The 26,893-nt window shown below is 45.9% G+C and overlaps 1 protein-coding gene across 2 annotated transcripts in view; it reads right to left on the bottom strand.

Moving 5' to 3' along the window:
• Positions 1-16,518, bottom strand: part of LOC140916320 (cytochrome P450 4B1) — a 40,484-nt gene extending 23,966 nt beyond the window's left edge. Inside the window, exons 1-6 of one of the 2 annotated variants that reach the window (XM_073357809.2) lie at positions 16,175-16,518; positions 11,370-11,514; positions 9,911-9,955; positions 5,456-5,583; positions 1,870-1,994; positions 700-851 (exon numbers count right to left, since the gene is read on the bottom strand). In XM_073357809.2, coding sequence (XP_073213910.1) covers positions 700-851; positions 1,870-1,994; positions 5,456-5,583; positions 9,911-9,955; positions 11,370-11,514; positions 16,175-16,384 — 805 coding nt within the window. In that variant the 5' untranslated portion in view covers positions 16,385-16,518. The remainder of the gene's footprint in view (positions 1-699; positions 852-1,869; positions 1,995-5,455; positions 5,584-9,910; positions 9,956-11,369; positions 11,515-16,174) is intronic. The other variant, XM_073357808.2, reaches the window with a different exon arrangement.
• Between the last annotated feature and the right edge of the window lie 10,375 nt (positions 16,519-26,893).

Here is a 26,893-nt window from a genome sequence, read left to right on the forward strand (position 1 = left end):
TGGAGGCTGCCTACGTGCTCTCCAAACACAAAGTGGGGTGGCCATTCAACTGCACCGACCCTCGTCTGACCTATGGGAACATGGTAGCACTCACTCTGTTACCATAGTATGTAGATCTGATCCCTCAGATTTAGACTCCTGGTGTTCATTGAAATCAATGGATGTTAGGCGTCTAAATACCTTTGAAGAGATGGGCCCTTGTGCGTCAGCAAAGATCTGTTAGAAGGAGGACTTCAGGAGTGGAGATTTCCTCCTATCCTGACCCCATTTACCTTAGCACCTCCACCAACCCCATTTACTACACTTCAGGAACAATAGGGCACAATTAGGATTCAGAGAAAGGTCATTGATCAATTCCAGTCCAGACCGGGCATGAGTCAGCAGCCAAAGCTGTTACCCCAGGATGGCTATTCATTAGCCAATGTGAAACGAGTTGCTGGGTCTCAGCCTGGTTCCTAGCTGCCCTGTGCTCACATCATGAGAAACAACTGGTACAGCTGACAAGTAACTGGACCCCTGGCTGAAGATTCGGCACTGAGGCCAGAGAGTGTATGGGCCAGGTAGTCTGCACGACTCTCTCAGCTCTAGCCTTTTAGAAGAAGGTTGGAGCACGTTGGTCAGGTGCTGGGATGGCTGCTGTTAAACACCCGAAACGCACAAAGGATTCAGGAAACCAAAGGCCAGGGTGTTGGGAAGTACCTGTGTGGCGGTGTGCGAGCTGGCAGGCCTTCGCGAATTGGAAACCATGAGGGCTGAGCCAATAAATGAAATCATTGTGATACGGGAAGATGCGCAGCCTCTGGTGCACCAAGTAGCTGAGATCAAAGACGGCTCGGATGTAGGAATTCTCCCTGGGGTTGGAGGGGAGGGACAAACAGAAGGGATTTGCTTTCAGGAAATCAAATATTGTATGCCGCGGTGCACGTGGGCCCTGCTCACTTTCACCCATGGACACCATGACTTCCCAGCACCTCCTGGTCACAGGCTACAAAGCAGCACTGTCGTCTCAGAGGGAACAGTTATCTCTCTCCGAAGTATGAGCAATGTTAGTACCGTAATGTAACATGGGGGAGCAGCTGAACGGGATTTTAAAGCGGAAGATGGTGACCAAGCATAGAAGGGAGGGGCAAATACATCAGGACTCCATATATTCAACCAAATACCACCCAGGAAGGAGTGGGCTATCACTATTAGTTATAATACAGTAGCAACGGAAGGCCTTATGCAAGACCAGAGATCTTTTGGTCTAGGTCCTGTCTGCATATATGATAAGACACAGTACACTGGACCATGCTGCAGGGAAATACACAGTCTGAATAAACAAGACAGTCAAAGGGTAGGAGAAAGGGAGAATTATTATTCCCCTTTTACGGATGGGAAACTGAGGCACAGAGATTAAGTGGCACAAAACGACTCTGTAGCAGAGCTGGAAATTGAAGCCAGAGGTCCCGCATCCCCGTCCAATGCCTGAACTGCAAGACCATCCTTCCTCTCTGCCTAAGGAGGGAGGGAAGCAAATATTGCAACCTTTGAAAAGGCAGCAGTGGTCTCAATAATGCATCCGCTCCTGGGAGCCCCAGAGACACTCTGGCAGAGACAGAATCTTTGCTGTGGGTTATCTGCTGAGAAGAAAATGTACATGCTGAGACTGTATAAAACTCTGGGAAATGTAAAAGTCACCTCTGGCACAGGGTGACTGGCAGCCAGAGGCAGGATTCCTGTGCATTCCGCCCATTAAACTTATGGACTGTTGGAGAACTTTTAAAATGAAGATGGGATAAATTTACCAGGCATAAGCAACTTGCACAGTTTATTCACGGCCAATGAATAGCAGCCTTCCATGAGGACCCGAGAGCACCCGGTACTGACCTGTCCGTCTGGCAGTTGCTCTGGTAACTGAAGGCACATTTCATGATGCTGTCGAGAGTCATCAAGCTGACATGTCCAAAGAGCTCCACCGACTTCTCCTGTGCGATCAGTTGTTCCCACTTATCCTAGTGCAGGAAGGAAACAGGTGAGAAGGCCCAGAAATGCCTTGCCCTGCACTGTCAGCATTTACCTTCCACCTTAAAAATAAACGAGGGACACCTTGAACCAGTTGTGTATTCTGGGGACAAAAAATGGGAAAGGGAGATGTTCCCTTAATTCTCTTTTAGAGATGCTACCTTGAAGCAAGAGGAAGCTAGGAATCGACTTGGCACTTGTGGTATAGACCCAAGTTATTTTTCTCTCTCTTGCCTTTGTCCAGAATCAGTTGCTTTGATCGTTACACTGCAGGGTATCTTAGGGTATGGTAAATTAGTCCCCAAAATTACTGTGTACAAATGGTCCCTCTTTAGCCAAACCCTGATGCAAAGGTCTTGGGCTAGCCCCCTGCACAGGGGTGAGCTTTCACTGTAGTCCCCATGTATAGGATGCCAGACACTCTGCCCCCAGCCTGAGCAGTACCTTCCTCTTCCTTATGAGGCACATTCGCTACCAGACAGATATCTGTCCCATGCCAACATTGCCAGTGTCAATTCAGACAGGGGACACACTAATGCTGGCCCACAGCCCATCCTGACGTGTCAAATGTCATTGCCAAAGGCCTCCTTGGAAGAAGCCTCAGGCTCACATCATGATGAGGTCAGAAATAACGGCCACAAGGGGAAGTGTTTGAGTACAGCAGAAGCCACAAGGACAGCTGAGTGGTCCCACAATGGGCTCTTAATGTTTAGTTTCCTGTGTCACTGTGAGGCTCTTAGGTGTTATAATAAAAGTCAATCTAAAAATAATTTGTTCATTGATCAATGATTTCAGGTACCAGTACTGACTGATCTAAAGGCTACTGGTGGCTGAGGATGTCAGATGCTTTGGCGTTGGTATATGATTTGTATTGCTCCTTACTCCTGCATAGGGGTGGCCATAGCTAGATTAGCCCAGAAGCAGCCCTGGGAAGGAAATTGACTAAAAGACTTGCAACTCCAGCCTGGGTTCTCCTTTGCATCAGTAGGGGTGTAAGTTGATTCAATCATTTGTAGGATGCAGCTTGCTTCCTTGTGTGTGTGTGTGGGGGGGGGGGGGTAGCGTATCTATATAGGCTTGGAAGGATTAGATGCATTGATAAATATCAGTGAATGTTAATTTCAAATACATACACAAACAGAGGGGGGAAATATTTCCATAGATAATAAATCAAAATATACAGATAGGAAAACTTAAAGTTTGATTTAAGGCTTTTAACTTTGTCAACATGATGTTGACAAACTGTATTTTAATGGTTAGAAAGCGTTACCTTTTTGAATCTCAATCTCTCTGTAATAATTATTGTCTGACACCCCCCCCCCACCCGCCCCAATCATTTCCTGAAACTGTGAAAAATTTAAACTGACGATACAAAAAAAGCTTAACCCATAATTTTGCGAAACTGTCAAAATTTAAATCAAAAATTGAAAAAAAATGCTTAAAAATAATCAATATTAGCTGTCCAAGATATAAAAATGAATCAATAAATTCTACCAAGCCCATGGAGAGAGAGATCACCCTCTCATGGCACATATCAGAATAACAGCATCTGTTATATGGTTTGTAAGTTTATAGGTTCAGTAAAGGTGTTATACTCTGTAAATGGCTTCCAGCTGTTAACACCTCGAAGCTTGCACTGGGTTATTACTGGCATGTTGGGGGGAGAAGCCACAACTCTGTGGCCACTCTGCTCCCCTCCTATCCTATTCCCTGCCCAACTTGCTGGGGATCAGAAGTAGTAACACTGCAACGTGGGATCTCACCTTCCCTCTTCCCGCCCACCTGAAGCTGCAGGCTAAATAGAAAAGCTGGGTCAATGGGGCATTATGCGCCCCGCACCACCACAAGAAGGCAAGGGAGAATCTTGCCCATCATATTTAAAACTGGAATGTATTAGCTTTTTTGCTGCCCTATTAAAGAAAGCAGCAAAAAAGGCAGCAATACTGGTCAGTCTTAAGGAGGTGTGACCTGCTAGTGAATGTGTGCCCCTTCCAGACCCATTCCAAAGAGGGTCTGGGTCTGTTACAGCTCCCCACTACACCCGGAGGCTCTTTAGCTCCATACAAGATGTACAGGCTCATGTTTTCAGCAGTGGAAATCCCCCGTTCAATCCCAGTTATATTGGCTGACACATACAGAAGATAGGGCTGTTTTATTTTTCTGTAACGATAGCCCCGTGTGATTCAAACTTCATGCCAGTCTGTCAGTGTTATTGCTTCTCTCCGTGCACATGTTCAGTTCCCTCAGCAGTGAATCTAAGCTGCAGGACTGTCTTTAATTCTCACACTAGAAGGCAGTGTTGTCCACATGGAATCAGAGTTCTTTCAGGGACAATGCATTGCCTGTTTAGTTGCTCTTGTACCCAGACTCCCTGACAATGTAGCTGCAGAAATTAATGATGGTCCCGTGCACAAATCTGGTAACTCTATTATTTTTCCTGCATAGAGCCCACCAAGAATTGAAACTGTAGTTGCACTGTGTACTATGCAAAGCAGAGCTTGCAGTCTAAACATTGTGAATATTGGCATCTCGGGGTATTTTCTAATCCCCAGATCACAGGGTTGAAGTGTCCCCAATCCTAGGGTTTAGGAATGCATGAGATCCCTTATTTAATCCTGCCTTTCATATAAGTACCTTCAAAGAGTGCCACCAAGAACCTATTTACTGCCTTTACTATACTGATTATAGTAGTAATCACTATTGATGATTAGATGTGATTTTTGGATCATGGTAAAATGGAACCCCAAATCCCTGGATTCTAGAATTGTTCTAGAATTGTTAGCTATTGAAAAGCAAGGAAATACTGCAGCTGGAATCCACTTCAGAAAGGCCCAGACTGCCCATTTCCTTACATTTCTAACAAGCAAAATGCATTAATTAACTCGAGTCAAGCTGGTTGGGACCCATCCCTCACAAACCGTTTCATTGAAAAATGTGTCCCTCGCAGAGCTGCTCAGAACACCGGGGCATCTTCCATAGAAAAGGTCAACTTTTCATGAGAAAACAAAACTCAGCCCCCCAAAAATATTTGGCTGTAAACTGCCGAAAAGTTTTTTAAAAAATTGTTTTTCAGTTTTGATGAGGAAAAAAAACAGAAATTTTCAAGGACAGCAGACCGGTCACAGCCAGATTTTCATTTACTCAAAACACCATTCTCTGATCAGCCCTGGTCCCTTATCTTGTTTTGGTTTTTTTTTTAAATGATATTATAGGCTCGGCCACAGAGTCTGTACAGCTTCTGGACCAATTAGTTGCGATATCTCAGAAAAGAATTGGGATTCATTCAAAAAGCTAACCACCAGAAGAGAGAATTTTCATAGAATTATAGACTGTACAGGCTGATAACAGCAAGGTAACAGCAAGGAAACTCTTGATCCATCACTTTGCCTTCAACCCATCAAGGATAAGAAACTAATATAATAAATATGGCAATAGCAGTAATCATTCCTACCAGCATCACTTTGGTAGAATCTGCCATCAATGGCACATAAGGTTTCAAAACGTCATAATGAAACCCTGGAGTCAGCAGTTTACGATGCTGGTACCACTTTGGCCCATGTAAGACCAATAATCCTTTCCCTGGGGGAACACAAATAATGGAGTTCAGATCATTTCAGATTTTAAAGACCATAAGCAGATATTTTGATGTATACAGGTAAAGTCTGAGCCTACAGTAACCAGAACTTCCATCAGAGATGGAAACTATTTGGTCACATCTAATCCATCTCCTATTTGCTAGGATAATATATTTTCTAGTGCTATGAAAACAAACAACTGATAGGAATGTGGAGAGGATATTGATCTTTCATCTTCAAATTTCACCATGATTGCTCAGGATCATTCTCCAGGTGATGATTTTATTGTGGATAGGTGACCAGGTTTAGATGAAATAAGAACCTATTTGAATCTTCCACCCATAACTAGTCTTTTACCAGTCTCTAGTAAAATTAGCTTTGGTTGCATATTCATTTTCATGCTTCTCTGCATTTACCAGTTTCAGACCGGACCAGAAGTGGATGTACAGAAATGCCTGTAGAATGGCTGTGTTCCCAAGATTCCTGATTGGACCAGAAGCAAAGAATAGTCTAAATCACAAGAGAATGCCAGTTCTTATGAAATCCACAGCCAGATTTCTAGAGCCAGGAAGTTCAGTGAACAGCTAAACTTTGGGATGCTTCTTCAGACTGAACCTTTGGATCTTCGCCCATCACTAGTCCTTGCTGGATTCAAGGTATGTTAATGGAATTTCATTTGTATATATCACATAAGTATATGGTTGCCAACTTTGACAAATTCCCGGAGATGTCATCACATGACATAATCTTTAATTAAAGATTAATTTTTAATTCCTGGAGACTCCAGGACAATCATGGAGGGTTGGTAACCTTACATAAGTAGCATCATGTGGGGGAGAGACCTCAGTGTTGATACAAAAATGATAATAAAAATATTAACTTTTTTTTAAGTTGTTACAAACTTGTCTGCACCTTTACTGAAAATTAAGATAAAGCCATAATAATGTTTTAGCCAGGATGCTTGAAAATATAACAGACATGAGTTTAGTTAATTATGTTACAAAATGTTAAAGCTAATCAAAGAGATTTCAGAAGGTTTCTGTTTCTAATAGCCAAGGACAAGCAATCATCAAGTAGAATAACCATTTAAACCCTGATAGGAAGAAAACTGATTGTGAAAGAAATGCAAAGTTGTGTTATCAGAGCAATAAATCAAGAGGTAAATTGGGCCTATAACAAATCCCTTCCCCTTTTCTTTACAAAGAGAAACCCAAGTTTAAACTCACACAAGCAATGCTAGGAATATCCTCATTGAAACTGATTTATCCTGAAAATACACTAAAGTCTTCATTCTATATACCTGCAGAATATTCATGGTGGTAAATGTTTTTACTAGGGCTGTCAAGCCTTCCTATAATAATTGCTTGATATCATTGCTGTATGAATAGTAAGATGTTTTATGTACAAATATAGCAAAGTCATTTGATGCTAGACTAATGACTAATATAAGAAGCCATTTAAGTATAGAATAGTTATATTAATGGGGAATTAATTAATCAAAGCAAACCCTCATCCAACACAGGAGGAACATAAAATCATCATTCCCAAAATTTCCATCTAGAATCAACAACTTGAGCTAAGGTCTTACAAAGAGTTATTTAATTTTAAAAGACTGTTTTGAGGACTAAAAACTCTTATATAATGAACAGGAATGCTTGGACTTTTTGAAAACAGATTTTCACTTCCTGTCAAACTAAGGTAAAAACATTTTATCAGAAAATGGACTGACTGAAAAGAGTTAGTTTTAACTTTAAAAGTTATCTGGATATACCCTGCCACAAGAAAAAGGGTAATTAGCCGACTGACTAAGTGGCAGTTCTGCAGAAAAAGACCTGTGGATTACAGTGGATGAGAAGCTGGATAGGAGTCAGCAGTGTGCCCTTGTTGCCAAGAAGGCTAATGGCATATTGGGCTGCATTAGTAGGAGCATTGCCAGCAGATCGAGGGAAGTGATTATTCCCCTCTATTCGGCACTAGTGAGGCCTCATCTGGAGTCCTGGGTCCAGTTTTGGTCCCCCCCGCTACAGAAGGGATGTGGACAAATTGGAAAGTGTCCAGCAGAGGGCAACAAAAATGATTAGAGGGCTGGGGCACATGACTTACGAGGAGAGGCTGAGGGAACTGGGTTTATTTAGTCTGCAGAAGAGAAGAATGTGGGGGTAGAGGGAAGGATTTGATAGCATCCTTCAATTGCCTGAAGGGGGGGTTAGAAGGGGATGGAGCACGGCTGTTCTCAGTATTGGCAGATGACAGAACAAGAAGCAATGGTCTCAAGTTGCAGTGGGGAGGTTTAGGTTGGACATTAGGAGACACTATTTCACTAGGAGGGTGGTGAAGCACTGGAACGGGTTACCTAGGGAGGTGGTGGAATCTCCATCCTTTGAGGTTTTTAAGGCCCGGCTTGACAAAGCCCTGGCTGGGATGATTTAGTTGGGGTTGGTCCTGCTTTGAGCAGGGGGTTGGACTAGATACCTCCTGAGGTCTTCCAACCCTAATATTCTATGATTCCATGATAAAGGAATGTTGCATATTCATTAGACAGACTGCATGTTCAGGAGTTGAAAATGTCACATAAGCCAATCCCAAAATCATGGAGTCAAAAAATTAACCAGAATCTAAAACAACTATAAAAGGTTTGTTTTCCTATAATTTCACAAAAATAAGAAGGGATAAAAGACTGAAATAAACACCTCATGCTCACACACTCCCAGTACTCATAGAGAAAGCACGCCCTAACTCATCCTGTCCATCTCCACAAGCAAGCTGCCACAGACAGATAAGAAAAACAGAAAAGACTCAAGAAGAAACAACCCAAAGCAACCTCTCCATGACTTCAACATGGATCGGTGAGAGGAAGTTAACTCACTTGCAAGGGATTACATTTAAAACTCTTGTAATGATTTTACTGGAACATTGAAATGGCGTTGTAACTTAAATTTACTTATCATTTCTCCTGTTAATCACCAAATGATTAGATCGTGTATTCCTGGAGAGGAGACACGGGCTAAACATTGGTAAATGGAGAAACAGTGGGATTTAATTGGATTTAGGATTCTTAATATTTGTACCTGGCCTGTTTTAAGACAGCTTGTTAAATGGCTTCTTTTAAGGAACTAATGTAAATATTGTCTTTGAATTCATAGGATTTAGTTAAGATTGCTTACTTTGCCCAGCTATAAACTGTTTGGGTTATTTTTAACAACTAGATAGGCTTAAACAAATTATTTTGCCAGACATTAAACACTTAAGTATCTAATAAGCTACTAAAACCAAATTCACAAGAATTTTGAAAACAATATACTTTGATCTTTACTTACTGAGGGAAAAGTGACACCTCCTCCCCAAAGGCAGGTTCACTCCCAAGGGTATAATCTCTGTTAAAATTTCACCACAGAAAGGCTTGCAAAAGAGACTAACGGAAGTTACAGTCCAGAATCAGGGCCTGCAGCGAAGCCAGTCTCTGGGCAAACTAACGCTCAAAGCTGGCCTTTAGTGGGCTGCCTGATTGGCTCCACTGCTTATTGCTTGGAAGAGGCAGCAGACTGGCTCTTAAATCCAGCAGCAGCAGCAGTTCAGCAGACGCTTAAAGTATTAGCCCATGGCTGCAATAGCTTATACTCCTGCCTTGGTCCTAGCCCTGCTCCTGCCTTGCTTCACTTCAGGTAACCCAGCTCTGACCCTGGCTGCTGACTCCAGCTAGGACCGTTGGCTCTGATGCCTGGCTACCGACTTCTGTCCGACCACTAGGCCTCACTCCTGCTCTGACCACTAGACATGACTGCCCACCTCCCCATCACTGACACTAACCAGTTTATCACGCTGTCATTTGTGGTATTTTGTTTCATGTTTTCTTTTTCTCTCTTTCATAATAAAATGGCCTGACTTAATCATGGGGGTTATTTGGCTTGGTCGTGATCAAGGTGTTCCCCATGGTATGTCAAAGAGCCCTGGTGATTAAATAATGGAAGCCACACCACTGAGTTGGCAGTAAGAGAAGCAATCCATAAAAGCTGGCCTACTCTTTCTTGTTTCTCTAAACTCAATATTTTTAGTCATTTTTAAAAGAAAATGACTTTGTAACCACCAATTTAAAACTAGCCCTTTCAACCCTACAATCTGAACCTTCTTCTGCGGCATGTAACCACCTTTATCCAAAATCTTCTTCGAGTTTCACCTTTTTTTGATACACAATGCGTACATGATGATTTCAGAAAGCTTCCGGCCCTCACCGCGTCAAGGAACGCGAAATGCCATCGATTGATGGCTTGTTCTTGACTGACCTCGGCATCATTTCTGGTCGGGAATATGGAGGAGGCCACGAATATACGTACCAATCCATGGAACTATATGCCTATAGCTAACGTTATCCTTGGGATCTGGAAAAGTCAATTGAGAGAGAGAGAAGAAGACAATACTTTATTAGTAATGATTCACTGTATTGTACATTTCTGTGGAGTACGCACCAACCTTCAGTTGTCAATGAAACAAAATGGGTGGCATCAGTTCATAATGAATCAATATTACACAACAAAGCTACCCCCAGTTCAGCATAATTGTGAGGGGGCTGAATGAAGGAGAGATGCAAGACTAGGATTAACCAAGGATACTGCGAGTCTAGAGCTGAATGGGAACACGGAAAGATATTTCTGTAAGAGTTCACCGCTCATCTACATCATTTTTCAGCACAATCTGTCTGGACGTGCTCAGTATATTACTTTGTAGCTATCATAAATTAGGGCATGACCCAAAACTCATTGAAGTCGCTGGACACAGCTAGATATGGAACACTGAATGGGGTGGACCAGCTCTCTGAGAGGGTACAGAGAATTGTTGTTCTCGATGCTGGGCTGGCGTGACTTGCTCATGGTCAGGGATGCATGATTGTCAGATTTGGGGTCAGGAAGGAATTTTCCCTTGGCAAGGACCTTGGACGGGATTTCACCTTTCACTGCAACGTGGAACATAGTTCACTTGCTGGGATCATCTGGGCATATCCCACCTAATCTATTACTTGCCATTGCAGGAGATTTCGGTATTGGGGACACCTTGGTATCTCCTGTTCTCTGCCTGCATCAAACAGTTTCGTCTCCTAAGGACTGAAATGCTTTAGTCTAACTAAAGTTGTTGGTCTCTATAGGGGTATCAGGTGATATTTAATGGCCTGTGATAGACAGGAGGTTAGACTAGATCAGGGGTCGGCAACCTTTGGCATGCAGCTCATCAGGGTAATCCGCTGGCGGGCTGCAAGACATTGACTGTCCGCAGGCATAGCCCCCGGCAGCTCCCAGTAGCCGCGGTTTGCTGGATTACCCTGATGGGCTGTGTGCCAAAGGTTGCCGAGCCCTGGACTAAATGATCTAACAGCCCCTTCTGGCCTCAAGTTCTAGGAAACTATCAAAGACTCCCACCAGACTTCAGTGTGCCTTTGATCAGTCCCCAAGTGTGCAGTTTTTATGTACTACTTTAGAAAGTTTGATTTGCAACCAAGGAGCAGGAAATATGAGGTTGGAAAGAGTAACTGCTATCCAGTCTGAAAGTACACAGACTGTTCCAAGGTAGTAAAAGACCCTAGCAGTCCTTCAGAGCGGATAGCAGTCCCTGGCTGGGCACAGATCCATGGTCAGACAGTTGCACACATGATGAGGCATCAAGCAGTAGAGATTCCTAGTGACAGCATAGGTGTGGAATTCTGCTTTGCTGTGAATAGTGAACACCAGGGAAATTATGCATGGCATTTGCAATTTGCAGTCATGTTGCAATCATTCAGAACTCAGCTGCAGCAGGCCTTACCTCCTCTGGCAAATAAGACCTTGGCATAATCAGGGTGGGTGATGTTTAAGAATGCTGAGAAAGTCCCAAACCAGAACGGGAAGGCATACGGGTACTTCTGGCTCCATTGCTCTAGTTTGTTTAAAACCTCCCCTTCATGAAGAAGCTGCAACAGCAGAGGAGAAAAGAGAGAAGAAAATAGGGTGGTTGGAAAACTCTCTGTCCAGAAGAGCTCAACGATAATCTTGCCACAGCCAGAAGAATGGGGAATGTTCATAGGACGTGACAGTTATAAACAGTCTATGGTCCCTCTGAATTGGCCTGATGTACTGCAGAGAGGGGTGTCATTTTTAAACGTTATATGAAATAACTGTTCATCCAGGGATTCTCACTAAGAAAAATACCTTTACATGGAATGCTGTAATGGACTGGTCAGTGTATGTTACGTGTCCCTACCCTGGAAACCAATCCACAGAGGATGTGAATCTGTTACAGCTCCTAGCAGGACAGTCTGGCTTTTTAGCTCATAGATGGACACTTCAGTTTTCAGCTCTAGGAGGTCCCTGGTTCAATCCTTGCCACAGTGGTACAATATATAATGGACTTTGTAAAGGAGCAGGAGGAATCTAACTAACCGATAAAGAGGCCAGATAAAGATGGGCCAGAAGCTGTCACAGATCAAGGCAACTGCAGTTCCCTTTGTGGTCTCACAAGGGCACCCACTCTATGCTCCCAACTCCTCAGCAGTCACCTCTCTGGGGCGGAGACCTGTGTCTCTCTCCCTACTGGCCAGGGCTTTTCCAGACTGGGAAGTTCCCCAGCAAGTCAGACTGCCCAAGCAAGCCTGCTTGGCTTTCTCCTCAGAGGCTGTGAAGAGCATAATTGCCCCTGGCTAAAAATCAGCACCCTGCTCTTTTAAGCAAACACATTTGTTATAAAGGTGAAAACAGTGCAGAGGAAACATATTAAAAACAATAAAAGGACCTACACACATGCTAATTAGCTTATCAGAGATCATAACCCCCACCCCAAACTTCAGCAAGGGCTCTAGTAGGAGTCAGTCCTTCAAACCACACACAGGGTGTTTTTTTTTGTTACAAGTTCATACATCTTTTGCTCAGAAGACCCCACATGAATAAATCTGCCTGTGTGTTATACATCTGGGGTCTCTGATTTACAGATTCCAGGAGCAGGTAAACAGACAATGGACCTCTCCTCAAGGCATACCATCAAAAGGCTGGGTTTTTGCATATCTAGAAGGGGGATGGGGTCCATTTGCAATCATCTCCCCCTAGAGATTTCCTAGGAAACCCACTTAGCCAAAAGTTCATTGTTGTCCGGCACACTGTTTAAAAGAGTCCTTTGAAGCTCAGAACACTTCCCAGGGTTTGCATTAGTCACATCTTCCCCCTAGAGCCGTTACGTACAATCCCACAATACATAAACATTTGCATCGTTAATACAATAACTCTTAAAATACTCAACTTAATCCAACAAGGTTTGGCTTAATGCAATGAGGTTTGTCCAGGATAGTGAAGGAAATTGCCATATCTGTCACAGAAGCATTCACCCATCCCTTCCACCAACCTCTGGTTTGGGTTTTTACAAGGGGAGATGCACAGTATGGTCTAGTAGACTGAATAAAAAGGTAAGAGCCACAAATTCCTCAGTTCTAATCCCACCACTGACTTGCAGCATATCCTTGGGCAAGTCACAAAGGGCCAGATTTTAAACAGGTATTTAGGTGCCTAGCTTGATTTCATAGGCGCCTAAATACCTTTTAAAAATTTAGGCCTAAACCTCTATGCTTCCATTTTCATTCTAAGTAAAGTGAGAAGAATAATAGTGGCCTACTGCACTGGGGCGTTGGGTGCAGTCAGCAGTAAATGCTATACGCTATAGTGAGCTGTAGCTCACGAAAGCTCATGCTCAAATAAATGGGTTCGTCTCTATGGTGCCCCAAGTCCTCCTGTTCTTTTTGCGGATACAGACTAACATGGCTGCTGCTCTGAAACCGATTCAGGTATAATTATTCATATTAAAACTCAACCAGTGGGAGCTTGCAAGACAAAGTCCCACCACAGTGTTGCTCCTGTTTGAACACTGCAGGTTTCCAGGCCGGGATGGGGGTGCGCATCTTGGGGGGGCTGTACGCCATTCAAAGCTGGTACTGCATCTGCACGCAATGGAACTGCTTTAACAGAAGGCTCGAGCCCAGGCTTCCGAGGTCAGAATGGAGCCCTAACTCTCTACCCCGAAGTTGGATGCTGAAGAAAGATGGAACCATTCAGGTAAGCGTGTCACAAAGCCGGTCGGGCAACTCAAAAATCTGCTTTAAAATTCCCTGCTGTCAATAAACATGTTTTTGAACAGTGAATAAATAGGGATTTTGTACCGTATGGAGCAAAGGTAGATACCAGGCTTTTATAAGCTGTCTTTATGCCAAGACGATGCCACAGTAGTCAGCTCGCACAGGGCGCTGTTTCGTATTCCATTTCTAAGCAGACTCACAGACAAGTAGGTTCTGATCTGTACTTGCGAACACTGGGGAAGTCAGAGTTACAGCCAAGCCATCCATTTGACATGAAATGACATGGTACAATAACTAAGCCCAAGGCTGTGTTAAGGTGCAAGGACTGTATGTTAGAACAGGGACTGTCTTTTGATCCTATTTCAGGTTTACTCTTGTTCTGACGCTTTTGTGGGGCCCTTGTTTTCTCATTAACCTGGAAACAATTGAACTTTGGAACTCAAACACAAGCTGTAAATAGTTCGCCTTTTGGAGCAGGTCCAGAACAGCATTTCACTGGAGAAAAATTAAAGGCCAGATTCTGATACCTTAACTCACACTGAATAGGATCTTACTCTACAGCTGGAGCTACGCCTGGAGTAGGGTCCTACTCAATATGAGTAACTGGATCACAATCTGATCCTCAGTTACAAGCGATTTGAGCCTGCCCATTAGACATCTGCCTAAATGGCCTCAAACCTGCTGCCTTTGAAGTCAATGGGAGCTGAATCAGACCCATTTTATAACAAAGGCCTGTCTGCTTTGTGACATTACTGGGGAGGGGCCAGGCAGAAGTTCCCTGTGAATGGGAGAGTGGGGGTCGGAGGGATAGGAGGGGGGAAGGAGGGGAACTACCAAGACTTGGGGAGGAAGGGGAAAGGCAGGGCAGCTCCTTCACCTCCCCTGCGCTGGACAAGATACAAAGCCAGGTTTGTGACAGTACTCATAAGACATGGAGCCAGATCAACAGGTAACAGGGAAAATATTTAGCAATCCCTCTTCCTAGCCCTGATCCACTGAAAATTCATGAGGTTCCGCAGTCTTTGCAGTCCACTAATTTCCATGGGTGCAAGACCATGCCCTTCACCTTTCACACCTAAACTTCAGTCCCAGGTCTTATACAGCATCTAACAATTACAAGCACTGAATTCAGCCTAGTAACCTTAAACTGGTTATGTTTCCAGGAGAAATGGAAACATTTACAGCCATACACTAGAGTGGTTATGGATTTTCTCTACAGGTTATAAAGATTTAATTAAGGAATACCCTAAATTTTAGAAGGATAGTCTGGGTGACCCTAGTGTTCCTGGCTCTCAGTGCAGGATAGATGGCATTGGAACAGATGATGCACAAATTTACTCATATGAGTAGCCCTCAAGTCAACAGTCACTCACCACCACAAACCAATGGTCTATAATTAAATGTTCTTGCATACATTGCTCATTCTAATCTCCAGCTAAAGTCAATGGGAGATAGGACCTTATCCTGGATTCCCCAAACTACCTTCAGACCTGCTAGATTAACAACCAAGTATATATTTATTGTATTACTATATTATTATCTGTGCTTGTGTTAACTTTTAATTGATTTATTATTATAAAAATCAATAATAGCTACATTTACAATTATGGATCCTATGAATTCCTATTCCTGTAAGAAAGAATCTTCTTCTGTTGCTTTGCAGCTGTCAAAATACTCTTACCTCTGTCTCTGACTCTGGGTCTGACCCTCAGCACTGTTCCTGTCCTCTGATTCCTGCTATGACCACTAGGTCTGACCATTGCTGCTCCAATCACTAGGCATGGCTGCTCATACCCCAGTCCATGACAATCAGTGCTGACTGCTGAGTGTGGGATTTGTAGCAGGTGCTGTTACATCACAAACTGATCTTCACTACTCCGTACATCTCATTTGGCAGTGGAATTAACGAAACCCTACAAATTGGTAACAATATGTCCCTGAACCTCATTATCTGCCATGTATGGAAGCCTGATTCTAATGTGCATTCTGTCCTTCTCCAAAGGAATGACAACATGGAGAGTATTGCAGCGGTTTCACTCTCAGTTTGCTTCCCAGTCAAACCAGAAGAGCCCTGGGATCAGCAGGTGGAAATTGGTGTAGTTTTAATGAAACTACCCTGATTTACGCCAGGTGAAGAGCTGACCCATAAGGTGTCATAAGGTGTTACCTTCTCCTTTGCCCTCAGGTAATCATTACCTCTTTGTTGTGCTTTTTGTATTGACCTGTGTCTTTTGTTCCTTACACAACATTCCTTAGATAATGACTTCAGAGCAAGCTTTGTATAGCGGGATGCATGACTTACCAATGATTTATATTAGCCAAAGGGGCACGAGGAGGATTCTCTCACAGATCCCAGGGACATTCCATATCAGTGCGATTTTTCCCACTTCCCGCCCCCCTGCCCCCAGATTCAGGGAAGCTGCTTCCTCTGTTCACTGCATTGTGTCTATTTCATTTTTAAATACCACCTCCTTCTGCCCCACCCCCCAAAGTGCAAACTCAGCCCTTTTCCTACCTCATGGACATGGCCGTATAGCCAGTGGGTCGGATGACCTGGGAATCTGCTGAAAGCTTTGATCAATTCCTGTCTCCTGTGATACAGCTGAATCACTTTCAACAGCACGCAGGTCAAGCAGAACACAGCAGCCAGGTGAAAAATCCGATAGATATCCACCCCCAGCCAGGACCAGGGGGGCTTTAACCCTCTTTCTAGCACTGATGTCATGTCCCTGCTGCTTCTGTCTGACTCCCCCAACCTGCACTCATTGTCCTGTGTCACCCTTCCTTTCCTACAGATATAGTCAGCAGCCTCAGCCAATGCTGTGCAAAGAGGCAGAATCTCAAAGGCTGGTTTGCTGTCAAATCATGAGAGCCTTTGTTGGAGGGAAGAGCCCAACTGGCACAGCCTTGGGGAAACATTATTTATGCAGGGAAGAGCTCAGACAGAGCAACAACCTGGCAGGTCTTTCCTGTACCCTATAGCTGCAGACTAGGCTGTGAAGCACATGACACTCACATTGGATGGGTGTCAATAATTGCACAAGGTGTAAGGTAGTGGAAAATCAGCCCCACAGAGTGACCTACATAGTTCAAAGAGGAATGCATTAACTGTGCCACATCTATGCTGTACACTGAATGCGTCAGGGCACTGGCGGAAAAATTAGTATGGCATCGTGTAATTAAAGAGTGTATCACAACCCATCCACATAAGGGAGCCAAATTAAGGTTGCACTGGCAGGATCAAGCACTGTAGCCAACATTTTCAAAAATGACTGCTATTTTTGGGTGCTCAGCGTGAGGTACCATAGGAGCTGCCATCCAAAATACAGGCCATGCTGGGCCAGTCGGAAACTGAGCTATGTGGGCAGAGGAGTTTTGCTGAGTATTGTTTGCTGGAGCTCTGTGTGGGTTCGTGTGCGCAGATACGAACTGGAAACACCACCGGAGACAAAGCAGGCAGCAAGAAAGCACCAGGCACAGCCACAGAAGCATTGGTGGTGTGACTCTGAGAAAAGCTGAGAGAGAGAGAGAGCTTTTGGGTGAAGTGCTGACCGGAAAGAGGCCTGGATCTTTGAACTAAGAAACTGTCTTCTGCTGTTTGATTCCTATTGTGATCAGGGGAAAAGGGCTTTATGAACATTCTTTGTAAATAAGCAGATTTGCACCAAAGAAATACCTGATTCCATCATCAATTTCTCCTCCTAATGGGAATAACCCGCAAGACCTCCAAAATTGGCTAACTGCTCAGGTCAAAGGATGTAACAGTAATATTATTATTATCCCCATGGACAGGTGCCAAATTGAGGTGTTTTGAAGTAAATGCAGATTTGATTAACTAGCCAGACACCAGAAATTAACCCCTGACTGCTGCTTCTCTTTAGCTTTTAAACATCTATGCTGCAATAAAGAATATGAGCCAGCACTGGCAGGCATATTGGTCCAGGTACTTGGTGTGCAAGGCAACATTCACCAAGCTGACAAAAAGAAAAAAGAGTCACAGAAGAAATCAACCCATGGTCATTAGTGCCTTTCATAGAATCATAGAATAACAGAGTTGGAAGGGGGACCTCTGGAGGCCATCTAGTCCAATCCCCTGCCCAGAGCAGGACCAATCCCAACAGCAGGACCAATCCCAACTTGATGGCCTGTCTGAAACAGCTGTCCATGCTAGGAATACAAATCTATTTCTTTAACCTGTTCCAATCATAGCATAGGCACTATTTGCCTGCTAGGTGAAACTGAATCTTTCCACTGAGAAGCTGGCTAAATCACAAACCAAGACTGGCTTGGATTTGCCGCATGTAGGGCAGGGGTTCTTCGTGGCACCGCAGCCCTCTTTGACAACAAAAATTACTTCACAACCCCAGGAGTGGGGGCCGAAGTCTGAACCCATCTAAGCCCCACTGCCCCGGTGGGGGAGGGGGGATCAAAGCCTAAACCCCACCGCTCTGGGCAGGGGGGCAAAAGCTGAAACTCAAGGGCTTCAGATCCAGTCAGGGGGCCTGCAACCTGAGCCCTGCTGCCCAGGGCTGAAGTCCTCGGCCTTTGGCTTCAGCCCTGGGCAGTGGGGCTCAGGCTTCAGCCCCGGATCCCAGCAAGTTTAAGCCAGCCCTGGCAACCCATTCAAAGGGGGTTGCGACCCACTTTGGGGCCCGACCCACAGTTTGAGAACTGCTGATCTAGTGTATTTTCCGCTTGAATAGATTTCCTCAAATGCAAGTGACAATGATAGACAAGGGGTGTGAGGTAATATCTTTTATTGGACCAACACACAAAGTGGAGCGGATTTAATGAAAGGTGTGATTTTGCACCAATTTAGTTGAATAGGTGCAACTTTCTGTGTGAACGTTCCTGTATCAGTTTAAGCTTCACATGTAGCAGTTTAACTTGCGCTGGCAAATTTACAAGTGCGAGCAGATCGAGGGCCGTGATCGTCCCCCTCTATTCGACACTGGTGAGGCCTCATCTGGAGTCCTGGGTCCAGTTCTGGGCCCCCCGCTACAAGAAGGATGTGGAGAAATTGGAAAGAGTCCAGCGAAGGGCAACAAAAATGATTAGGGGACTGGAACACATGACTTAAGAGGAGAGGCTGAGGGAACTGGGATTGTTTAGTCTGCGGAAGAGAAGAATGAGGGGGGATTTGATAGCTGCTTTCAACTACCTGAAAGGAGGTTCCAGAGAGGATGGATCTAGACTGTTCTCAGTGGTGGCAGATGACAGAACGAGGAGCAATGGTCTCAAGTTGCAGGGGAGAGGTTGAGGTTGGATATTAGGAAACACTGTTTCACTAGGAGGGTGGTGAAACACTGGAATGCGTTACCTAGGGAGGTGGTGGAATCTCCTTCCTTAGATATTTTTAAGGTCAGGCTTGACAAAGCCTTGGCTGGGATGATTTAGTTTGGGTTGGTCCTGCTTTGAGCAGGGAGTTGGACTAGATGACCTACTGAGGTCCCTTCCAACCCTGATATTCTATGATTCTATGATACTAAGCTAAATGGCTATAACCAGCTCTAAACTGATATAGGAGAGTCCACACACATCAGTTGCACTGGTTTCAATAAACTAATTTAAGGTAAACCAGTGAAACTTGTGTGTGTAGACGAGCTCTTAGGAAACAAACAAAACAAAAACAGACAAACAAAAAACACTGGGAATCCCATTGGTGGGATGATGTCATGGATCCACAGGCTCTGTGCTATTCCCCAGCTTTTAAACAGTCCCTTGGAGAAACCCCTTCTGTGTGGCAGCCCCCACGGGGTCCTACTCTTCCTCAAGGATAGTCCACACAGCCTCAATACCTCCAAGACTGAGCCTCTGGGCTCCAGCACTCCTGCTTCACGCCATGAGCTCTGCCTGGGTAGGTCCACTGAGGTAGACACCTGATCAGAGGCTTTTACACTCTTCAGGGACCAATGCAGCTCAGCAAGGATTTGCAGTGACTCCAGGCAGCCTTTTCAGAACAGAGTAGGGTTTTGAGTCAACTGGAACACAGTATGCGGAAATCCTTACGTTAGCACAGAGAACTATCCATTCTGGCCAAGTCAGCACTCCACCCAGCGAAGATGGCATGGAATCTCTCTCTGGTTCCGGCTCTTTGGGCATGGCTACACTTGCAGATGTAGAGCACTTTGAATTAAACTCGCCTTCGGAAGCACAGTTGGGAAAGCACTACAGTCTGTCCACACTGACAGGAACAAGCGCACTGCTGTGGCCACATTTGCCGCACTTGCAGCAGCATTGGGAGTGGTGCATTATGGGCAGCTATCCCACAGAGCACCTCTTCCCATTCTGGTGCTGTGGCTTTGGGGATGGGGGCGGGGCATTCTGGGTCCTGTCTCAACGCCCCGTGATGCATCGGTTCGCATCCCAGTAATCCCTCTGCTTCCGTCCACATTTGGCGCCATCTTTCAACGGTTTTTGTACTGCGCGCTCTGTCTTCCCTTTCGGTCTGCGGGAATGGAGCCAGAACTGCTAAGGAGTCTGCTGACGAGTCTCGCCGGCACATCACGTTTGGCAGTCAAGTTATTCCTTATGATCCAAAGTGACAATGAGGGCTCCGACGATATAAACTCGAGTAACGTATATGACACAAGTTTGCTTGTGGCATTCACGGACATGCTCACCACCATGGCATGCTGCTTTTGGGCTCGGGAAACAAGCACTGAGTGGTGGGATCACATTGTCATGCACATCTGGGATGACGAGCAGTGGCTGCAGAACTTTCGGATGAGAAAAGCCACTTTCATGGGACTGTGTGAGGAGCTCGCCCCCACCCTGCGGCGCAAGGACACGAGACTGAGAGATGCCCCGCCGGTGGAGAAGTGGGTGGCTATTACAATCTGGAAGCTTGCAACTCCAGACAGCTACCGATCGGTTGCTAACCAGTTTGAAGTGGGGAAGTCGACCGTTGGAATCGTGTTGATGCAAGTTTGCAGGGCCGTTAATCGCATCCTGCTCAGAAGAACCGTGAGTCTGGGTAACGTGCATGATATTGTGGCTGGCTTTGCACAAATGGGTTTCCCTAACTGCGGAGGGGCGATAGATGGCACACATATTCCAATTCTGGCACCAGCCCACCTAGCCTCTGAGTATGTTAATCAGAAGGGGTATTTCTCTATGGTTCTCCAGGTGCTTGTGGATCACCATGGGCATCTCACTGACATTAACACAGGCTGGCCTGGAAAGGTGCATGATCCACGCATCTTTTGGAACACTGGCCTGTTCAGGAAGCTGCAAGCTGGGACTTGTTTCCCAGACCAGAAGATCACCGTAGGGGAAGTCGAAATGCCCACTGTGATCCTTGGAGACCCCACTTACCCTTTAATGCCATGGCTCATGAAACCCTACACAGGGAGCCTTGACAGCAGCAAGGAGCGGTTCAACAACAGGGTGCAGAATGACTGTGGCATGTGCTTTTGGTCATTTAAAGGGCTGCTGGCGCTCTCTGTATGGGAAGCTGGACCTGGCCGATGACAGCATCCCCGCGGTTATATCCACGTGCTGTACCCTCCATAACATTTGTGAAGGGAAGTGTGAACCATTCACTCAGGCATGGAACTCGGAGGATCATCACTTGAAGGCTGAATTTGAACAGCCAGAGTGCAGGGCTATTAGAGGGGCCCAGCACAGGGCTGCAAGGATTAGGGATGCTTTGAGGGAGCAATTTGAGGCTGAAAGCCACCAGTAATGTCTGGTGCCCTGCACGGGAGTGAAGTGCAGTGGTTCCAATGTTAATAGGAATCTGTGTTCGCTACGCTGACTTGCAGTGCCTGTTTCTTTCCTGGGCTAAGGTATCTTTTACTTTATGCAATAATAAAGAATGTTTTCAAAGCCAAAAACTCCATTTATTGAAAAGAAACACAACTGCTTGGAGAAGGAGTACTTGTGGCACTTTAGAGACTAACCAATTTATTTGAGCATAAGCTTTTGTGAGCTACAGCTCACTTCATCGGATGCATACGGTGGAAACTGCAGAAGACATTATAAACACAGAGACCATGAAACAATACCTCCTCCCACCCCACTCTTCTGCTGGTAATAGCTTATCTAAAGTGATCACTCTCCTTACAATGTGTATGATAATCCAGGTGGGCCATTTCCAGCACAAATCCAGGTTTTCTCACCACCCCCCTTTCCAAAAACCACACACATAAACTCACTCTCCTGCTGGTAATAGCTTATCCAAAGTAACCACTCTCCCTACAATGTGCATGATAATCAAGGTGGGCCATTTCCAGCACAAATCCAGGTTTTCTCACCCTCCCCCCCCCCCCAAAACACACACACACAAACTCACTCTCCTGCTGGTAATAGCTCATCCAAACTGACCACTCTCCTTACAATGTGTATGATAATCAAGGTGGGCCATTTCCAGCATAAATCCAAGTTTAACCAGAACGTCTGAGGGGGGAGGGGGGAGGAAAAAACAAGGGGAAATAGGCTACCTTGCATAATGACTTAGCCACTCCCAGTCTCTATTTAAGCCTAAATTAATAGTATCCAATTTGCAAATGAATTCCAATTCAGCAGTTTCTCGCTGGAGTCTGGATTTGAAGTTTTTTTGTTGTAAGATAGTGACCTTCATGTCTGTAATTGCGTGACCAGAGAGATTGAAGTGTTCTCCGACTGGTTTATGAATGTTATAATTCTTGACATCTGATTTGTGTCCATTTATTCTTTTATGTAGAGACTGTCCAGTTTGACCAAAGTACATGGCAGAGGGGCATTGCTGGCACATGATGGCATATATCACATTGGTGGATGTGCAGGTGAACGAGCCTCTGATAGTGTGGCTGATGTGATTAGGCCCTATGATGGTGTCCCCTGAATAGATATGTGGGCACAGTTGGCAACGGGCTTTGTTGCAAGGATAGGTTCCTGGGTTAGTGGTTCTGTTGTGCGGTATGTGGTTGTTGGTGAGTATTTGCTTCAGGTTGGGGGGCTGTCTGTCAACCGTGATTATCATACACATTGTAGGGAGAGTGGTCAGTTTGGATGAGCTATTACCAGCAGGAGAGTGAGTTTGTGTGTGTGGGGGGGTGGGGGGTGAGAAGACCTGGATTTGTGCTGGAAATGGCCCACCTTGATTATCATACACATTGTAGGGAGAGTGGTCAGTTTGGATGAGCTATTACCAGCAGGAGAGTGAGTTTGTGTGTGGGGGGGGGTGGGGGGTGAGAAGACCTGGATTTGTGCTGGAAATGGCCCACCTTGATTATCGTGCACATTGTAGGGAGAGTGGTCACTTTGGATAAGCTATTACCAGCAGGAGAGTGGGGTGGGAGGAGGTATTTTATTCATGCTTTGTGTGTATATAAAAAGATCTTCTATACTTTCCACAGTATGCATCCGATGAAGTGAGCTGTAGCTCACGAAAGCTCATGCTCAAATAAATTGGTTAGTCTCTAAGATGCCACAAGTCCTCCTTTTCTTTTTGCGAATACAGACTAACACGGCTGTTACTCTGAAACCTGTCACAACTGCTTGGGAAACAGAAAGGGCAAGGGGCTGGGGTGGGGAACGGTACAATCACAGATTTGCGTATGTCCTGTCTGGAGTGCTGTGCAATGAGTGCTGCACTTCAGGATGGCTCTACTGCATGGTGGTGGGGGTTGAGTGCAGAGGGTCGGGGTCGTAGTTTTCAGGGCTGGGTGGTGAAGCTACTGGTGTTGGCGGCAGCTGGTGGCGGTAAGAACCCGGATGTTGGGGAAAGTGGGTTGGAGGTGACATGGGGGCACAAGGAAAAGAGTTTTGGGACAAGGGCTGCAGGGGGACAGTAGTGCTCCGCCTGCATGGCGACGAGTGCCTGGATCGAGTCCGCTTGGCGCTCCATTAGGCTTATCAGCCGATCCGTGCTTTGCTGCCGGAGCACCGCGCTTTTGTGCCGGCGCTCCTCATTCTGCTGGCGGATCCTCCTTTCACTGTCCCGCCACTCCTGCCCTTTTCGATTTTCATTACTTGAATGCTGCATTACTTCATGCAACATGTCGTCCTTGCTTCCTTGCTTCTTCTCTTTCTGATTCTTTGGGGTCTTTCAGCCAGTGATAACACGGACAGCTGAGATCTCAAGGTTGCATCTGTAAAGGCAAACTGCAACACTTGACAGAGGCAGCATTGTTCACGCCAGACAGAGCAATGATTCCCCCCTACTTAAGGGCAAGCACAGTCTACCCAATAGCATAATTTGCCCATCCAAAAGCAAGCGCACATAACCCATGGAAGCCCCAAAATGGTGAGTAAGCACAGGGTCAAGCATGACTGATTGTTTCACGGCTGTACTGTCCTCTGGGGTTCTGTGCCTTGGGGAGAGCCAACAACAGCAGGGGGCCCCTACAGTGAACACGGACCCCACATTTTCCACAGGCGTTCGTCCTGGAAGATATCTCGCTGCTGAGGGTGACCTGGGAAGCAAGAGAGGGTCTTCAACGGCAATGCGGATTGCGTCCCTGCCCATATGCAGCTTGCCTGTGTGCAGCAATGGTCCCCCCGCCCCTCACGGCACAGTGGCGCAAACAAGTTAGCCTTAATGGGACAAGGACCACAGTTGCTCTCCCGAGAAACCTGCACAAGCGCATTGCCCAAGTTCTGGATGAGACCTTTGAAGAGATCACTGAGGCCGATTACCGCGATGTGAGAGAGCACATCAGTGCCGTGTTCCGCATCTAGGCATGCATGCAGCCCATACCCTCCTCACCCCAAGAGCCTGCACCGAATAACTTCCTTCCCAAAATAAAAACCGCTGACTGGGAACCTCCTCTGGTGATGTCCTTCCCCAAGCACCGGCCGCCACAACTGGCTACCTTCCTGCTGGCATGAGAACAGCTCCTGGCTGCATGCATCTAGGGATGCCGGGGTGTCTCCCCCAGCCTCAGCACCCTCACTCCTGCTTTGCTCCTCCTCCTCCTCCCACCTTGTTGAACTGGGCTCTGAAGTGTCCATGGTGGTCCTCGGAGTGGAGGTGGGGTCGTCCACAAGTATCGTGTCCAGCTCTTTGTAGAAACGGCAGGTCGCAGGGGCAGCACCAGAGCGGCTGTTTGCCTCGCGGGCTTTGCGGTAGGCGTTCCGCAGCTCCTTCACTTTAACCCTGCACTGCAGTGTGTCCCGATCATGGCCCCTTTCCATCATGTCCCTTGATATCTGCCCGAAGGTATCGTAATTCCTATGGCTGGAGCGCAGCTGGGACTGGACAGCTTCCTCCCTCCAAAATTATGAGGTCCAGCACCTCGCCATTGCTCCATACTGAGGCTCACCTGGCGCGTGGAGGCATGGTCACCTGGAAAGATTCGCTGAGAGCACTCCACGCCTGGCTGAGCAAACAGGAAGGGATTTTTCAAAATTCCCAGACAATTTAAAGGGCGGGTCTGACGGTTGGTCACCTGAGGGCAAGGCAGTAGAGTTCAAAGTGATGCCCAGAGTGGCTAGCACAGGCATTGTGGGAACTTCTGGAGGCCGATCAGAGCACATTATAGGACCAGGGCATCCACACTGGCGCCGTGGCGCTCCAGCGGGGGCACACCAAATGTTATTCCACTAGCCGAGGTGGAGTACCAGGAGCGGACCAGCGGCGGAGTCAGAACGCTCTACGTGCCTTGCCAGTGTGGACGCGTAGTGAGCTACTGCGCCCGGGGCTCCTTTAATGCACTGTAACTTGCTAGTGTAGCCAAGCCCTTTGTCAGTTCAAGGTTTGAGCTTAACCCAGCCACCAGCCACCTTTTCCCTTTGCTTTTAAGTGGGGACCTGTGCTCTCCTTCACTGTTGGGAGGAGGGGGGAAATTCCTTCCTCTTGGTTGGCTGCTGTAAGGTGTGAATGTTCTGGCCAGTGGGGTTCCCATTGTCGTCTCAGATTCACCATAGATTTGGGTCGGTTTCAGCCACTCCTTTAATAGCCCATTCATTCCATCCCAGACAGCTAGGTGACACAAACACCTCATGCCTATTGCTCCACTCCAAGAGCATCTTTAACCGTTTTTAGCCCGCTGTGGAGCAATGGAAATCACAGAGGGAAACTAAGGCACACATAGGATTACTAAAAATATTACAGAACATTCCCACTTCATCACTGGTGGCAAGTAACCAGCAGACCATCCTCTGTGAGGTCCTCCAGGGGTATTACAACTAGTAGGAAAATGTTGGGGGATGGGTCTGGTTTCTAATGAAAAGTTCAACTTTTTGCCAAAAAACCTGAAAAGCTTTAGTTTCCAGTCCAAAAATTTCCCGTATTGGGATTCTGAGCTTTTCAATGAAAAGCTGACATTTTCCACAGAAAGCGGATACTTTTTGTGGAAAATTTAATTTAGTTACAAAGCCTCTTTTGATGGAAAATCTCCAAGCTGCCCTGTCTGGAACTTACTCTCCATGTGGGCCATGTCTACACTAGAAAGTTGTGCTACTTTAATGATTCCAGTATAGCTGAAGTGGTACGGGCGTTATATGAGTATATGGGCATGAGTAGAGGTATGTCTACACTGGAAACTTCAAAGCGCTGCAGCGGGAATGCTCCCACGGCAGCGCTTTGGAGTGCGAGTGTGCTCTCCCAGCGCTCCTGGTAATCCACCTCCACGAGGGGATTAGCTCCGAGCTCTGGGAGCATGGCTCCCAGCGCTCAGAGCCTGTCTACACTAGCTCTTTAAAGCGCTCAGACTTGCTGCACTCAGGGGGGTGATTTTTCATACCCCTGAGCCAGCAAGTTAGAGCGCTATAAAACGTAAGTGTAGGCAAGCCCTAAAGGTGCTTAGTTATAGCTATTTCTGTAAGGGAAGAGGAATAACTATATTAGTATCAGACACTTTTATACTGATATAACTGTGTCTTCATTTGGGCTTGTACCAGTAGAACTATATCAGTAAAAAAACCAGACCCTTAACCAACATGGTTATCGTGGTCCAACTTTCAAGTGTCGATGAGCCCTTAGTCTGAAATGGCTCAGATGTGGGCAGGCTGCAAAGTCCATTTATTCAGCCAGGCCTTTGTGGAGGGAGGGACACCCTAGAAACTATCATTTATGTGGCAGAGTGTGAGAATTGTTGGGTGTGGCTTCTCCTGTGCACTGTTAGCCTTGGCATAGGGGCATGGAGCATAGCTGCTGACTTTACTTTGGATTGATTGGTTTTTTAACTGTTGGCAAAGGCCTAGGCCAGGTGCTTTTATCCATAGTGTTATAAATCTGAATAAATAAGCAATAGAAATCTATTTATCAAGTTCAGTTGTCACAGGTGATTAGCGCCGTGGCATACAC

Source organism: Lepidochelys kempii, chromosome 8 (assembly GCF_965140285.1).
Source record: "Lepidochelys kempii isolate rLepKem1 chromosome 8, rLepKem1.hap1, whole genome shotgun sequence".
Lineage (NCBI taxonomy): Eukaryota > Metazoa > Chordata > Testudines > Cheloniidae > Lepidochelys > Lepidochelys kempii.